Source organism: Saccopteryx leptura, chromosome 8 (assembly GCF_036850995.1).
Source record: "Saccopteryx leptura isolate mSacLep1 chromosome 8, mSacLep1_pri_phased_curated, whole genome shotgun sequence".
Classification (NCBI taxonomy): domain Eukaryota; kingdom Metazoa; phylum Chordata; class Mammalia; order Chiroptera; family Emballonuridae; genus Saccopteryx; species Saccopteryx leptura.
In genome coordinates this window covers 97,198,898-97,214,523 of record NC_089510.1, presented here as the reverse complement: position 1 = coordinate 97,214,523, position 15,626 = coordinate 97,198,898, and the positions used below count along the sequence as shown (strand labels likewise).

The 15,626-nt window shown below is 37.9% G+C and overlaps 1 protein-coding gene and 1 non-coding gene across 2 annotated transcripts in view; both read right to left on the bottom strand.

The window, feature by feature from the left end:
• The window catches only part of KPNA4 (karyopherin subunit alpha 4), an 88,030-nt gene that overhangs the window by 8,936 nt on the left and 63,468 nt on the right, over positions 1–15,626 (bottom strand). The window contains exons 12-14 of the mRNA XM_066347948.1: positions 9,812–9,940; positions 8,650–8,754; positions 203–274 (exon numbers count right to left, since the gene is read on the bottom strand). Coding sequence (XP_066204045.1) covers positions 203–274; positions 8,650–8,754; positions 9,812–9,940 — 306 coding nt within the window. The remainder of the gene's footprint in view (positions 1–202; positions 275–8,649; positions 8,755–9,811; positions 9,941–15,626) is intronic.
• LOC136380274 (small Cajal body-specific RNA 7) lies at positions 9,279–9,611 on the bottom strand. The gene has a single exon (XR_010746940.1). It is a non-coding gene; the product is annotated as a small Cajal body-specific RNA 7 (non-coding RNA).

The following is a 15,626-nucleotide window of genomic DNA, read 5'->3' as shown; positions in this document are numbered from 1 at the left end:
ATTCTTGTAGGCCAAGAAGTTGAAAAGAGAACACTTCTCATCTATGATAACTGAAGAAAGTCAAGGTGACACTTTTACATGTAAAAAAAAATCAGAGAATGACTATTATCTATTATTATAAATTATGGTTTACTGGAATCAAAACTTAAATTATCTGTGGTTATATAAGTAGTTTTGAGAAATAAATTAGAGTTGAGTTTACCTGATCTTTCCTTCCACTAATTGTTAAGTTACTTATGGCCCAAGCAGCTTCTTTCTGGGTGCCAAAATCCCCCTGCAAAAGCAAAGCAAAAGATATAAACTGCATATAAAGTAAAACTGAAAACATGTTTTCTGAAATAATTTTTCTTTTTTTCCCCTATTTATTGAATTTATTGAGGTGGCATAGTTAATAAAATTATATAGGTTTCAGGTGCACAATTCTATAACTCATCAACTGTATACTGTATTGTGTGTTCACCACCCCAAGTCAAGTCTTCATCTATCACCATCCTACCTATACCCTCCCTCCTCCTCCATACCCCCACCCCTTTCTCCCAGCAATCACCACATTATTTTGTGTCCATGAATTTTTCTTTTTTGCTCAATTCCTCTACATCATCCCCACCCCCTCAAGCTGAAATGATTTTTCAACTGTTAACTATTAATATTTCCTCAAGTTTGTTGCTAGACTTTCTATAGGTACACATTGTTACTTAAAATTGGCCTGAACCCAATTACCCTAAATATATAAGACACTGCTTTTTGTAAACTCTGCGGCAACAAAATGCTTTAATATGTATTATTGTTCAATAATATCAAATTAAATAAAATCAAGGATAAAATAAGTCAAAAAATAGAAAAATGTAAAAATCAAACAAATATCCAATTAAAATAAAATATCCTTTTAAACATATAATAGAGTTTTAAAAATGGTAATGTCCATCATTAATAAGACTATGATGAAAACAGTACCCATCTACATTTATAATACAAACTGAAAAATGTAGTTAAGTATTTGAAAAGTCATAATATGATCCAGTAATTTCACTTTTAAGAATTTACCAAGAAAATAGTTTAAGACAAGATAATATGATATATGTATCTGTATACTGTTTCAGCAGTACATAATAGTTAAAAAGTAAAAGCAACTCAAATTTTCAAAAGGGGAATAATTGACTAATTACAGTAAATCTACTGAATGAAATAAAAATTAGTTATTAAATTTCAAGAAGGCTAGCAACCTGGAATAATGCTTATAATATACTAAGAAAAAAATGTATATAAATAAGAGGAATAAAATTAAAACTGTGGTGTGCTATCTACTCTTATCAGGTTGATCAATTCCAAACATATGTCACAACAGAAGTGCATATTGTACAGCCCATATTGAGGGGGGTACAACACAGCAAAATTTACATATAGAACTATCTGTCGCCCCTGGCCGGCTGGCTCAGTGGTAGAACGAGGCCCGGCGTGTGGATGTGTTAGGTTCAATTCCCTGTCAGGGCACAAAGAAGCAGCGACCATTTACTTTTCTACCCCATCCACCCTTCTCTCTCTCTCTCTCTCTTTCCTCTTCCCAAAACCATGGTTCAATTTGTTCTAGTGCACTGACCCCGGGTGCTGAGGACGGCTTCCTGGAGCCTTCGCCTCAGGTAAAAATGGCTGGGTTGCAAGCATGGCCCAAGATGGGGGTTGCTGGGTGGATCCCAGTCGGGAGCATGTGGGAGTCTGTCTGCCTATCTTCCCTCCTCTCACTTGGGAAAAGAGAGAGACAAAAAAACTATCTGTAGATCTAGTAATACTAAATATAAACTGGTAAAACACACATACACAAAAAACTTAAAGTACTATTTTAACAGCAAAACACTAGAAATATCTCCAAGATCATAGAATAACAAACTGAATACATTACAGCATATCTATATAGTGGAGAACTATGTTACTACAATAAGAATAAGAGGCCCTGGCCAGTTGACTCAATGGTAAAGTGTAGGCCTGGCATGTGGATGTCCCAGGTTTAATTTCCGGTCAGGGCACACAGGAGAAGTGCCCATCTGATTCTCCACCCCTCCTCCTCTTGCTTCTCTCTCTCTCTCTCTCTCTCTCTCTCTCTCTTTCCCCTCCTGCAGCCATGGCTCAATTGGAGCTGGCCCCAGGCACTGAGGATGGTTCCATGGCCTCCCACCTCAGGTGCTAGGAAGGGCTTGGTAGCTCCTGAGCAATGGTGCAACACCCCAGATGGGAAGAGCGTTGCCCACTGGTGAGCTTGCAGCATGGATCCCAGTTGGAGTACATGCAGGAATCTTGTCTCTGCCTCCCTTCCTCTCACTGAATTAAAATAAATAAATAAATAAATAAATAAAGAAAGAAAGAAAGAAAGAAAGAAAGAAAGAAAGAAAGAAGCTCTCTATATAGTGTTATGGGAGTGAGCACCAGGATATATTTAAAAAACTTTTTTTAAAAAAGCAATGCAAGGGGAGACAAGATGGCCACAGAGTAGGCAGATGCTCCAACTCCCACTTCCCAGAAGCAAGGTGGATTACAACTTAATTTTGAGAAGTTATCTTGAAAGACCAACTTTGGACTAAAATCAGAGGATTCTACAGCCAAGGACCACCAAAGAACCCACACTGAGACTTGTAGGAAAGGCAGAGACACGAATGCCCCATTCCTGGCAGCGAGCACCAGCTGGGAGGGACTCTTGCGATGGGGAGGGTTGCCCAGCGAGATGTGGGTCCTCAGCCCCAAAACCGGAATCCCAGCCTAGAGCCCTAGAGCCTGAATGGAGCTTACAAACTATATTTGGCTGAGAAAAGAGCCTAGATACTGTTTGACAGGAGGCAGAACTCTTGGACCCAGGCTCCGTATTAAAGAGACTGCATGAAGAGCCTCGCTCACAGCCATTTTCCCCGAGCTCCAAGAGCAGAGAGCACTGGGAGGACTGGCGTTGCCAGGGGAGAGAGTGGTCTCAGAGGCACAGGGGGATACACTTTGAGGGATGGACACCCTAACCCCTGGGTTGAGTCACTCCCCAAATCTAAAGTGAACATTTTTCCTGGGAACAGCATCACCAGCAAAGGGAAGAAATTACCCCGTCCACTGGAGGCTCACTTGCCCCAGTTAGAACAAAAAGGCACTTAGAGGCAAGAAGCCTGTTAAGGACACAAATAGGGAGTGCAGAGGTCTAAGCTACATCATCACCCCCACTGCTGAGTGCTCGCTGGGGGCAGGCAGGTGGGAGGCAGCAGGGTGGGGCTGCGGAAGCCAGGACCCAGTACAAAGGCCAGGGTGTGTAAAAAAAAAAAAAAAAAAAAAAAAAAAGAAGAAGAAGAAAAGGCATCCAAATTGGAAAAGAAGTAAAACTATCATTATTTGCTGATGATATGATACTGTATATAGAAAACACTATAAGTCACAGTCAAAAAATGATTAAACCTAATAAATAAATTCAGCAAGGTGGCAGGATATAAAATTAATACACAGAAACCAGAAGTCATTTTTATACACCAAAAATGAACTGTCAGAAAGAGAAATTAAGAAAACAATCCCCTTCACTATTGCAATAACAACAACAACAAAAATAAATAAAATGCCTAGGAGTAAATTTAACCAAGGAGGTTAAGGACTTGTATACAGAAAATTACAAAACACTGATAAAAGAAATCAAGGAAGATACAAACAAGTGGAAGCATATACCGTGCTCATGGTTAGAAAGAATAAACATCATCAAAACGTCTATACTACCCAAAGCAATTTATAAATTTAATGAAATTCTTATTAAAATACCAATGACATACTTCAAAGATATAGCAAACATATTCCAAAAATTTATATGAAACCGAAAGAGAACACAAATAGCCTCAACAATCTTGAAAAAGAAGAATAGCCTGACCAGGCGATGGCGCAGTGGATAGAGCGTCGGACTGGGATGCGGAGGACCCAGGTTCGAGACCCCGAGGTTGACAGTTTGAGCGCGGGCTCATCTGGCTTCAGCAAAAAGCTCACCAGCTTGAACGCAAGGTCGCTGGCTTGAGCGAGGGGTTCTTCGGTCTGCTGAAGGCCCACGGTCAAGGCACATGTGAGAAAGCAATCAATGAACAACTAAGGTGTCGCAATGCACAACGAAAAACTAATGATTGATGCTTCTTATCTCTCCGTTCCTGTCTGTCTATCCCTCACTCTGACTCTGTCTCTGTAAAAAAATAATAATAATAAAATAAAAATAAAGTTTAAAAAAAAAAAAAAAAAAAGAAAAAGAATAAAGTGGGGGGTATCACACTTGCTGATATCAAGTTATACTACAAGGCCACTGTACTCAAAACAGCTTGGTACTGGCATAAGAACAAGCATATAGATCAATGGAATAGAACAGAGAATCCAGAAATAAACCCACACCTTTATGGACAATTGATATTTGACAAAGAAGGTAAGAGCATACAATGGAGCAAAGACAGCCTCTTTAACAAATCATGTTGACAAAATTGGAAAGCTATCTATAAAAAAATAAAACTAGATCACCAACTTATACCATTCACAAAAATAAACTCAGAATGGATAAAAGACTTAAATGTAAGTTGTGAAACCATAGCATCTTAAAGAAAACATAGGCAGTAAGCTCTCCAATATCTCTCACAGTAATATGTTTACTGATTTATTTCTACAAGCAAGTGAAATAAAAGACAGGATAAACAAATGGGATTATATGAAACTAAAAAGCTTTTGCACAACTACAGACAATATGAATAGAATAAAAAGACAAACCACACAATGGGAGAAAATAATCGACAATACATCTGATAAGGGATTAATAACCAAAATTTATAAAGAACTGGTAAAACTCAATACCAGGAAGATAAACAATCCAATCAAAAACTGGGGGAAAAAAAAAAAAAAAAAAGAATGGATACTTCTCCAAAGAGGACATCTGCCAACAGGCAGATGAAAAAGTGCTCAACGTCACTAATCATTAGAGAAATGCAAATTAAAATCATAATGAGATACCACCTCACACCAGTCAGAATGGCGCTCATCAACAAAACCACCTATCATAAGTGCTGGTGAGGATGTGGAGAAAAGGGAACCCTCCTGCACAGCTGGTGGGAATGCAGACTGGTGCAGCCACTGTGGAAAAAAACAGTATGGAGATTTCTCAAAAAATTAAAAATGGAACTGCCTTTTGACTCAGCCATCCTACTTTTAAGACTATATCCCAAGAACACCATTTCAATGGTTCAAAAGAAGAAATGCACCCCCATGTTTATGGCAGCATTGTTTACAACAGCCAAGATCTGGAAACAGCCCAAGTGTCTGTCAGTGGACAAGTGGATTAAAAAGCGATGGTATATATATAAAATGAAATACTATGGGGCCATGAAAAAGAAGGAAATCTTACCTTTTGCAACAATATGGATGGATCTGGAAAGTATTATGTTGAGTGAAATAAGCCAGGCAAAGTAAGAAAATTATCATATGATCTCACTCATTTGAAGAATACAATGAACAATGTGAACTGAGGAACAGAATTGAGACAGAGGAGAGATCAGAGGGTCCAGAGGAAATGAGGACAGAGGGAAAGGGGATGATAGGATGAGATAATCGTGAAGGGAAGGGGGGAGGGTGTTGCAGGGAGGAGGATAAGGGAGATGTTGAGGAAAATACAGAGATGGGGGGATGCATTTGGGGAGACACTAGAATCTATATAAACACAATAAATTAAAATCAATAATAAAAAAACCCACCTACTTTTTAAGTAAACAAAAATATAATTAAAATTTTAAAATATTTTAATAAAGGAAAAGCAATGCAAGATGACTATATGATAGGGGTGGAAATGCGCATATACATAGGCATTTGTTTATATTTAAGGAAGAAACAATGGAGGAATAAATCTAGGCATCATAAAAATTATTATCCATAAGGAAAGGGAGAGAATAAGGAGAAATGTACAGAAATGTAAATCCTTTGTGTATATAACTGAAACAAGGTATATGTTTATTTGGAAATCACATAAATTCTTTATATAACCAAAACCAAAATTTGTTTTTACTGGCAATGTGGTCTTGTTATTTAGATAGATTTTATATTATATATCTCAATAATTTCAGGAAGATGTCCAGAATAAGAGAAGAGACATAAGAAATAAAATCAAAGAAGTGAAAATAAAAACACTTATCTTAAATAGCCAATAACATCCAATTCATTCCTTTCATTCATGATTTGTTTTTTATAAAGTCTCATGTTTACAACATTACAATATATTTTTTACTTTCTAAAAAAGTGCATTATCACCTATTTTATTCAGTCAGACCTAGAAACGACAACTATGTGCAAAGATCATACTTCGTACCTAAACTATGATCCTTAAATACCATTATGTACAAAAAGGAATCAGGACACCCTGGAGAAATATTAATAGTTCTTTCAAGGTCTAGGTCAGAAAATATGTAAGATAAACCTGGGAATCATGTCATACCCAAAAGGAAGTAAGCTCTAAAAAGCTACAAGGTGATGTAAAAAAACCCCACAATTTAAGGGGCTCCCATTGGTCAGGCAACAACCTGAGTGTCAGAAAAAATAATGGACTAAAACTTACTATATGAATATATATATATCCATAATTTTCTTTTTACTTTATTAAGTGAGAGATGGGGAGGCAGAGAGACTTCTGCACGTTTCCCAAAAGGATCCATCCCGCAAGTCCCATACCAGTTAATGCTCTGCCTTTCTGGGCCACTGCTCCACTGCTCAGCAACTGTGCTATTTTAGCACCTAAGGTGGAGGCCATGAAGCCAGCCTCAGCACTTGGGGCCAACTTTGCTTGAACCATTTGAGCCATGGCTAAGAGAAGAGAAGAGGAAGAGAGAGAGAGAAAAAAAGAGAGAGAGAGAGGAGGGTAGATAGATAGGGAGAGAAGCAGATGGTCGCTTCTCCTGTGTGCCATGACCAGGAATTGAACCTGGTACTTCCACATGCCGGGCAACGTTCTACTACTGAGCTAACCAGCCAGGGCTGATATTTTCTAATAACACTAAAAATTCCACCTCAGTCTCCCTTTGAGATTAAGAAACTAGGTCATTCTAAAACTTGAGTGGTAACAAGCAAGAATCAGGCATTTATCTTGCCTTTCCTATAAAAATACGTTCCTGTGTAAACCAATAGTTGACAAGGAAAAGCTCTTTATTAAAGAACAATGGTTATAAAGAATGACAAAATTATTAAGTCAGCATTTTGCAACTGCTAGTAAAATAAGGGGTCAATGCAATGACCATCGATGAATGCCTAAAAACTATTACTTGAAGGATTGATGTCTAACTTTATAATAATCACCTGGTGTATGCTGAGAACATCTGAGCTCACTCATCAATCTTAGTATCACTAGAAGTAAGACAGATAGAATGTGTCTCCTGATGTGAATCATTAGGAAGTACAAAGCAGTGCAGAAGTACCTAACAAGCTAAGCTTAATCTACAAGTTTATAGGAAAGTAGCTTCTACTACCAGGTTAAACAAAACATGGAGAAAAATACAATAGACGTAGTCTCTTTTATTTTAGATCCATGTTCAGAAAAACTCTCAGGCTGTGATTGTGACATTTTAACTGTCTCTTTCTCAAACATTACTATAATCATGAGATATGATATAGCATATAAACCAGTGGTAGTCAACCTGGTCCCTACCGCCCACTAGTGGGCGTTCCAGCTCTCATGGTGGGTGGCAGTGGAGCAACCAAAGTATAAATAAAATGGTAGATTTAACTATATTAAGTTGTTTTATAAAGATTTATTCTAAAAAAAAAAAAAAAAAAAAAAAAAAAGCCTGACCTGTGGTGGCACAGTGGATAAAGCATCAACCTGGAAATGCTGAGGTTGCTGGTTCAAAACCCTGGGTTTGCCTGGTCAAGGCACATATGGGAGTTGATGCTTCCTGCTCCTCCCCCCTTCTCTCTCTCTCTTTCTCTCTTCCCTCTCTATAATGAATAAATAAAATCTTTAAAAAAAAAAAAAAAAGATTTATTCTGCCAAACGCAGCAAAAATCCGACATAAAGTACTTGGCAAGTAATTATTATTATATGCTTTAACTTGCTGTAACTTTGCTTTATAAATTTTATAAAGTAAGTTACTTCCCTACTTTATAAATCACCATTACTGTGGAACCGGTGGGCGGTTAGAAAATTTTACTACTAACAGAGACACAAAAGTGGGCAGTAGGTATAAAAAGGTTGACTACCCCTGATATAAATGAATAGAACACTTACTTGCAGTATGATCTTGGGAAATTTATTTGTACCATAGTTTCTTCATCTGTCAATGGAGATAATTCTTAACCTCACAGAGCTACAGTATTAAATGAGGTAATACATTTAAAGTGCTTAGCACAATACATAAATATGTACAGTCAGTAGTAATAATATGAATGTTTACTAAATCCCAAGATAATAGTAATTTTAGTAAAAGAATGATACAGAAGGAAGGTTCCTGAAAAGAAATGTTTCTTATATATAAAAACCGCTGGGTTTGAAGGTTTTAATATTAATAGCACTTTTAGTAGTATTCATGCCAATTATCTAGGTTCTAATTAAATGAACAGAAAAGTATATATTCATATAATTTGTTAAATTTAAGTCCCTTTACTCTTACTCAGATACATACAAGGTGCTTTTCTTACCTTATCCAAAAGGTGTATTATCATGGGGACAAGATTGGCATCAATTACTGCCTGAACCTGCTGCTGATTTCCTGCAGTGATGTTAGAGAGGAACCACACTGCTTCCTGTAGAACAAGACCTCTTTAATATTTCTCATTAAAAAATAAAATCTGAATCTGAACTAAGAAAAAACATGTTCACTGCAAAGTCCATATAATTTTACTATGGAATGAATTCCATAATAAAGATTTTAGGAATCTCAACTTCTCTCTTTTCATATTTTCTTTGGAGAAATTGCTAATAGTTCTATATCCAAGTCATAATGAACTAACCCTCTGGAGATTTCTAGAAAGCAATTTCCCAAACACTAAGACTCAAAAGAAGCTTGGCTGGACAAATACTAAGGAATCTATGGGCTTTAACACTAATAAAAATCCTAAAACTATTGTAAACACAGTTCAGAACCACCCTCATATAATGTGCTTTACTCTCTGTTCTATTCTGATCAAAAGTCCTGTCAACTCTAACTGAAAAATAAAAAATGATTAAAAAGAAAAAAAAGAATCCTAGCCAAAGAAAATAAATCTCAATTATCCCTGACAGTTTTACTCCAAAACTATTAGTATTAGCTAGTGTGCAGGAGGCTCTTTTGGATCAGATCACAGGACCATTTAATGAACCTGTTAAAGATTTTAGGGTGCTAGGCTACTTAGGCGAGCTGTTCTTGGGTTATAATCATTGGCAATGTTGTAATCAACAACCCATATATTTCTACAACAGCCTCAGATGCACTCCAATATCAGCATCACCAGTCAGTGCCCCCTTCCATAGCCTCAAGTGCACACACACACACACACACACACACACACACACACACACACAATCTTTCTAAAATATTACACCTAGATTACTTAACTTATATATTAAAAATTTTCAATCATACAACATTCAACACCCAATTATCTTTATTTCATCATTTCCAAGAGAGCCAAATTTGCACTGTTTATATTTGGTTTATTTATGAAAAATCATATACTAATCCACGTTACAGAGTAAAATCTCTTCTCTTGATGTCTAAATGAGTGTATATTAATAACATTATAAACAGATCTGAGCCCCTAACTTTACAAATGAAAACTACTATTTTATGTTATTTATTAAACAGTATTTTTAAATGCTTACTTTATTAATTTTCTCTTTGGGATGTGTCAGAAGTGCCGGGAAATGTGACAGAGCATCACAGTTCAAAACTACTTGTGTTTGCTCATCAGTTCCAGTAACAATGTTGCCCACAGCTCGAAGTGCAGCAGTCTGAAATATAACAAGATTTAATGAGATGCTGTGTTGTATGTGAAATATTGCTTGTTACCATAGAGGTTATATTAGGCAAATTATGAAAGAGTCATTCATTCATTCATGCCAAACTATCCTTTTGAACAAGTGTCAGACACTGACTTTGAAGAATGATGAGTAGGACACAAATTCCATCTTTTAGGATGCTTACATTATTGTAGAAGTCAGTCAATAAACAAATAAGATAATTTTAGATAGTAATTAGGGCCATAAAGAAAATGTGCCTGACCAGGCGGTGGCACAGTGGATAGAGCATCGAACTGGGATGTGAAGGACCCAGGTTTGAGACCCCAAGGTCGTCAGCTTGAGCATGGGCTCATCTGGTTTGAGCAAAAGCTCACCAGCTTGGACTCAAGGTCGCTGGCCTGAGCAAGGGGTTACTCGGTCTGCTATAGCCCCACGGTCAAGGCACACATGAGAAAGCAATCAATAAACAACTAAGGTGTCGCAACGAAAAATTGATGATTGATGCTTCTCATCTCTCTCCGTCCATATCTGTCTGTCCCTATCTATCCTTCTCTCTGACTCTCTGTCTCTGTAAAAAATAAAAAAGAAAATATGGTAGGTTTAGTGTTTCAGTAAGTTAATAAAACACACTGCCTTTCAGAATAAAAGTGGAAATCTGCTTAATAAATGAGATTGCACTAGTCATATGAATTCTAATTATCAATTATTTTTCTTTAGTTGTACAGTGGTACCTTGAGATAAGAATTTAATTCGTTCTGTAACTTAGCTCGTAGGTCAGTCAACTCATATATCAAACTGCAGATACTGGACCTGTGCGTCAATGCGCCAACTAGCGGCAGCTTCCCAAATCACGACTGGTATCTCGGATTTTCGCTCGAATCTCGAACAAAAATACAGACCAAGTAGCAGCTCATATCTTAAAAAATTCGTATGTTGGTCTGTTCATATCTCATGGTACCACTGTATTAGGTTATTTTCTGCATATACATAAAAAAAACTGCTATGCTTTCTCCCCTCCCTCTCTCCCCCCCAAAATTTTTTGCTTTCTGTATGTGCTTTGTCAGGGCAAGCCCAGGATTTTGAACTTGTGACCTCAGCATTCCAGGTCAATGCTTTATCCACTGTGCTCCCACAGGTCAGGCAGGTTATTTTCTGTTAAAGATTAGATTTGTTTTTTTTTTTTTTGGGGGGGGGGGGGCTAGTTTTTCCTCCCACAAGACAAGTAACGCAGGTTATTTTAAAAAATTGAGATACACTGTATTGGATCTGCCTATTCTGGACATCTCATATAACTGGAATAAAACAGCAGATGGCCTTTTGCACTCAGCTGCTTTTACTTAACATAATGCTTTTAAGATCTATCCATGTTGTACCATGTATCAGTATTTCATTCCTTTTTGAGGCCTAATAATATTGCACTGTATGGACATAGCTCATTTTATTTAACCATTCATTAGTTGATGGATATTTGTATTGTTTCCCCTTTTTGGCTATTAGGAATAATACTACTATAAACATTTGTTGTCAAAAAATTTTTTCCTTTTCTTTTTGCATTTTTCTGAAGCTAGAAACGGGAAGAGACAGACAGACAGACTCCCGCATGCTCCCGACTGGGATCCACAGGGCATGCCCACCAGGGGGCAACGCTCCGCCCACCAGGGGGCGATGCTCTGCCCCTCCGGGGTGTTGCTCTGCCGCGACCAGAGCCACTCTAGCGCCTGGGGCAGAGGCCAAGGAGCCATCCCCAGTGCCCGGGCCATATTTGCTCCAATGGAGCCTTGGCTGTGGGAGGGGAAGAAAGAGACAGAGAGGAAGGAGGGGGGGGTGGAGAAGCAAATGGGCGCTTCTCCTATGTGTCCTGGCCGGGAATCGAACCCGGGTCCCCCGCACGCCAGGCCGACGTTCTACCACTGAGCCAACCGGCCAGGGCCCTATTTTTTTTTTAAAGAAAAATTTTCCTCCAGAAGTTGCTTTTGCTGTTAAGTCATTATCATTACCACCTTTTTCTGTAACTTGCCCAACTTTCCCAACTACAGAGTGCAACAAATGCATTTCAGGTTAATTGACCTTTCTACAATAGGTAATTAAGCTCTTACTATTAGAAGTTGATTAATAACTTTTCAACATAGATTCCATTACTGAATGTGACTTTATGCCTTTTAAAAATAGATTTCCAATTTCAAATGAAGTGTCATTGCAGACCATCATAAGATTTGTGGCCACAAACTCAAGGGAAGAGCTGCAAACATGAGCGCTTTAACCTTTTAGAAAGAGGTCATTTGGTTCTCTATTACACTCACATTTCTAAATGTTTTAACTAACATATACCGAAGGATTTAACTTTCAAGTTTTACTTTATAAATATATGCAAAATAATTTTAACATTTTTAGCTAGATATTTGATTTTGGAGGAAGAAATAACTGTGGGAGTGTTCTTTTCTTTTTTCAGGACAAAATGAATTTGGTTTAATTCAACAACTATTCATAAATGCCTAAAGTATGTTAAATGTCAAGAATGAGATAGATGAACAAGGTTCAGACTATGTTTTCACAAAGACTAAACATGGGTAAACATATATACAGTGCTTTTTAGCTTACCGAGTCTTTTCTATTTAATATATACCACAAATGTGAGATTCAAATAGGTCAGATGTTTGGCTCAAAGTCAGACAATGAAGTGGTAAGGCTTAGGTCCTTCAAAACCTAGGTCCTTTCAACTCCCCAAACTAGCCATATACTTCTCCACTTTGAGATGAAATCTTTTGTTCACTACTCACATTCTTTTGTTTTAACAATTAGAAAATGTACTACTATGAACATTTGTTGTCAAAAAAATTTTTTCTTTTCTTTTTGCATTTTTCTGAAGCTAGAAATGGGAAGAGACAGACAGACAGACTCCCGTATGTGCCCGACTGGGATCCACAGGGCATGCCCACCAGGGGGCAACGCTCCGCCCACCAGGGGGCGATGCTCTGCCCCTCCGGGGTGTCGCTCTGTCGCAACCAGAGCCACTCTAGCGCCTGGGGCAGAGGCCAAGGAGCCATCCCCAGCGCCCGGGCCATCTTTGCTCCAATGGAGCCTCGCTGCGGGAGGGGAAGAGAGACAGAGAGGAAGGAGAGGGGGAGGGGTGGAGAAGCAGATGGACGCTTCTCCTGTGTGCCCTGGCCGGGAATCGAACCCAGGACTTCTGCATGCCAGGCTGACGCTCTACCACTGAACCAACCGGCCAGGGCCTGTTGTCAAATTTTTATGTGAAGATAATGTGTTCACTTATTGAGCATATACCTGAGAATGAAATCATTGGGTCATATAAAATCTAACTTGAAGTTCTGTTAAATTATATTCCAAAGAGGCTGTGCCATTTTACAATCCCACCAGAAGTGTATAAGGATTCCACTTTCTTTACATCCTTGCCAACACCTCTTACTGTCTTTTTTATTATAGTCATCCTGGTGGATATGAAGTGGTATTTCCTTGTGGATTTAATTTGTATTTCTTTAATGACTAATAATGTTAAATATCTTCTCATGTGCTTATTGACCATTTATTTCTATGTCTTCTTGGGAAGAGTGTACTTAAATCTTTGTCTGTTTTTAAGTTCGGTTGTCTTTTTAGTGTTGAGTTGAAGTTGTTTATTTTTTTAAAAAATTTTGTTGTGTTTACATAGTTACAAGTGTACCCCTGAATATATCTCACTCCCTCCCCTTGTTCTCCTTGATACCCCCCTTGGCCCTTCCCCCTATCACACTCCCTCCTTTCATCCATAATTTACTATCCCACCCTCTAGCTCTGTATCATGTTTATATACTTTGACCAATGTCTTTCACTTACTTGATCCCCTGCTCTCTTCCTCTTTCCCTCTGGACTCTGACCCTTTCTCTGCCTCTCTTCTGTTCATCAGTTCTCATTGTTCATTGGATTCCACATCTGAGTGAAGTCATATGATATTTTTCTTTCTTTATCTAGCTTATTTCGCTTAGCATAATAGACTCCAGGTTCATCCATGTTCGTGCAAAAGGGTAAGATTTAGTCTTTTTCATAGCCATGTAGTATTCCATCGTGTATATGTACCATGGCTTTTTTTAAAAAAATTTTTTATTTATTCATTTTAGAGAGGAGAGGGAGAGACAGAGAGAGACAGAGAGAGAGAGAGAGAGAGAGGAGAGACAGAGAGAAGGGGGGGAGGAGCTGGAAGCATCAACTCCCATATGTGCCTTGACCAGGCAAGCCCAGGGTTTCAAACTGGCGACCTCAGCATTTCCAAGTCGACGCTTTATCCACTGCACCACCACAGGTCAGGCTGTACCATGGCTTTTTAATCCACTCATCCACTGATGGACATTTGGGTTGTTTCCAGATCTTGGCTATTGTAAAGAGTGCTGCCATAAACACAGGGGTGTATTTCTTCTTTCAATTTGGTGATCTGTTATTCTTAGGATATATTCCTGAAGTAAGACAGCTGGGTCAAAAGGCAGTTCTATTTTTTAAATTTTTTGAGGAATCTCCATACTGTTTTCCAGTGGCGGCTCCAGTTTGCATTCCCACCAGCAGTGCAGGAGGGGTACCTTTTCTCCGGACCCTCGGCAGCACTTCTTATGTGCTGTTTTGTTAATTGTGGTTTTAATTTGCATTTCTATAATAATTAGTGATGTTGAACATTTTTTCAAATGTCCATTGGCCACCTGTATGTCCTCTTTAGAGACGTGTCTATTCATTTCTTTTGCCCATTTTTGATTGGATTACTTTCCTAGTGTTGAGTTTTACAAGTTCTTTGTAGATTTTGGTTATTGGACGTGTTGGTGAATATGTTCTCCCATTGTGTGAGTTGTCTTTTCATTTTGTTCATGTTGTCTTTTGCTGTGCAAAAGCTTTTTAGTTTGATATGGTCCCACTTGTTTATCCTGTCCTTTATTTCACTTACCTGAGGAGTAAAATCGGCAAATATATTGTTGCGAGAGATGTCGGAGAGCTTACTGCCTATGTTTTCTTCCAAGATGATCATTGTTTCACAACTTACATTCAAGTCTTTTATTCATTTTGAGTTTATTTTTGTAAATGGTGTAAGTTGGTGGTCTAGTTTCATTTTTTTACAATTTTCCCAGCACCATTTGTTAAAGAGACTGTCTTTAGTCCATTGTATGCTCTTTACTCCTTTGTCGAATATCAGTTGACCATAAAGGTGAGTTTATTTCTGGGTTCTCTATTCTGTTCCATTGATCTGTACACCTGCTCTTATGCCAGAACCAAGCTGTTTTGAGTACAATGGCCTTGTTGTATAACCTGATATCAGCAAGTGTGATACCCCCGCTTTATTTATTTTTCAAGATTGCTGAGGCTATTTATGTTTTTTTTTGGTTCCATATAAATTTTTGAAATATGCGTTCCGTATCTTTGAAGTGTGACATTTGTGTTTTAATAGGAACTGCATTGAATTTACAGATTGCTTTGGTAAGTACAGACATTTTAATGATGTTTATTCTTCCTATCCATGGTATATTCTTCCACTTGTTTCTATCTTCCTTGATTTCTTTTATCAACGTCTTATAATTTTCTAAGTACAGGTCTTTAACCTCTGCTCTTTCTACATACAGCAAACCCCTTAACATTTCCTGCAGTTCTGGTTTGGTTGTAATGAATTCCTTGGGTTTTATTTGTTTTTTTGTCTTGGAAGATTTTT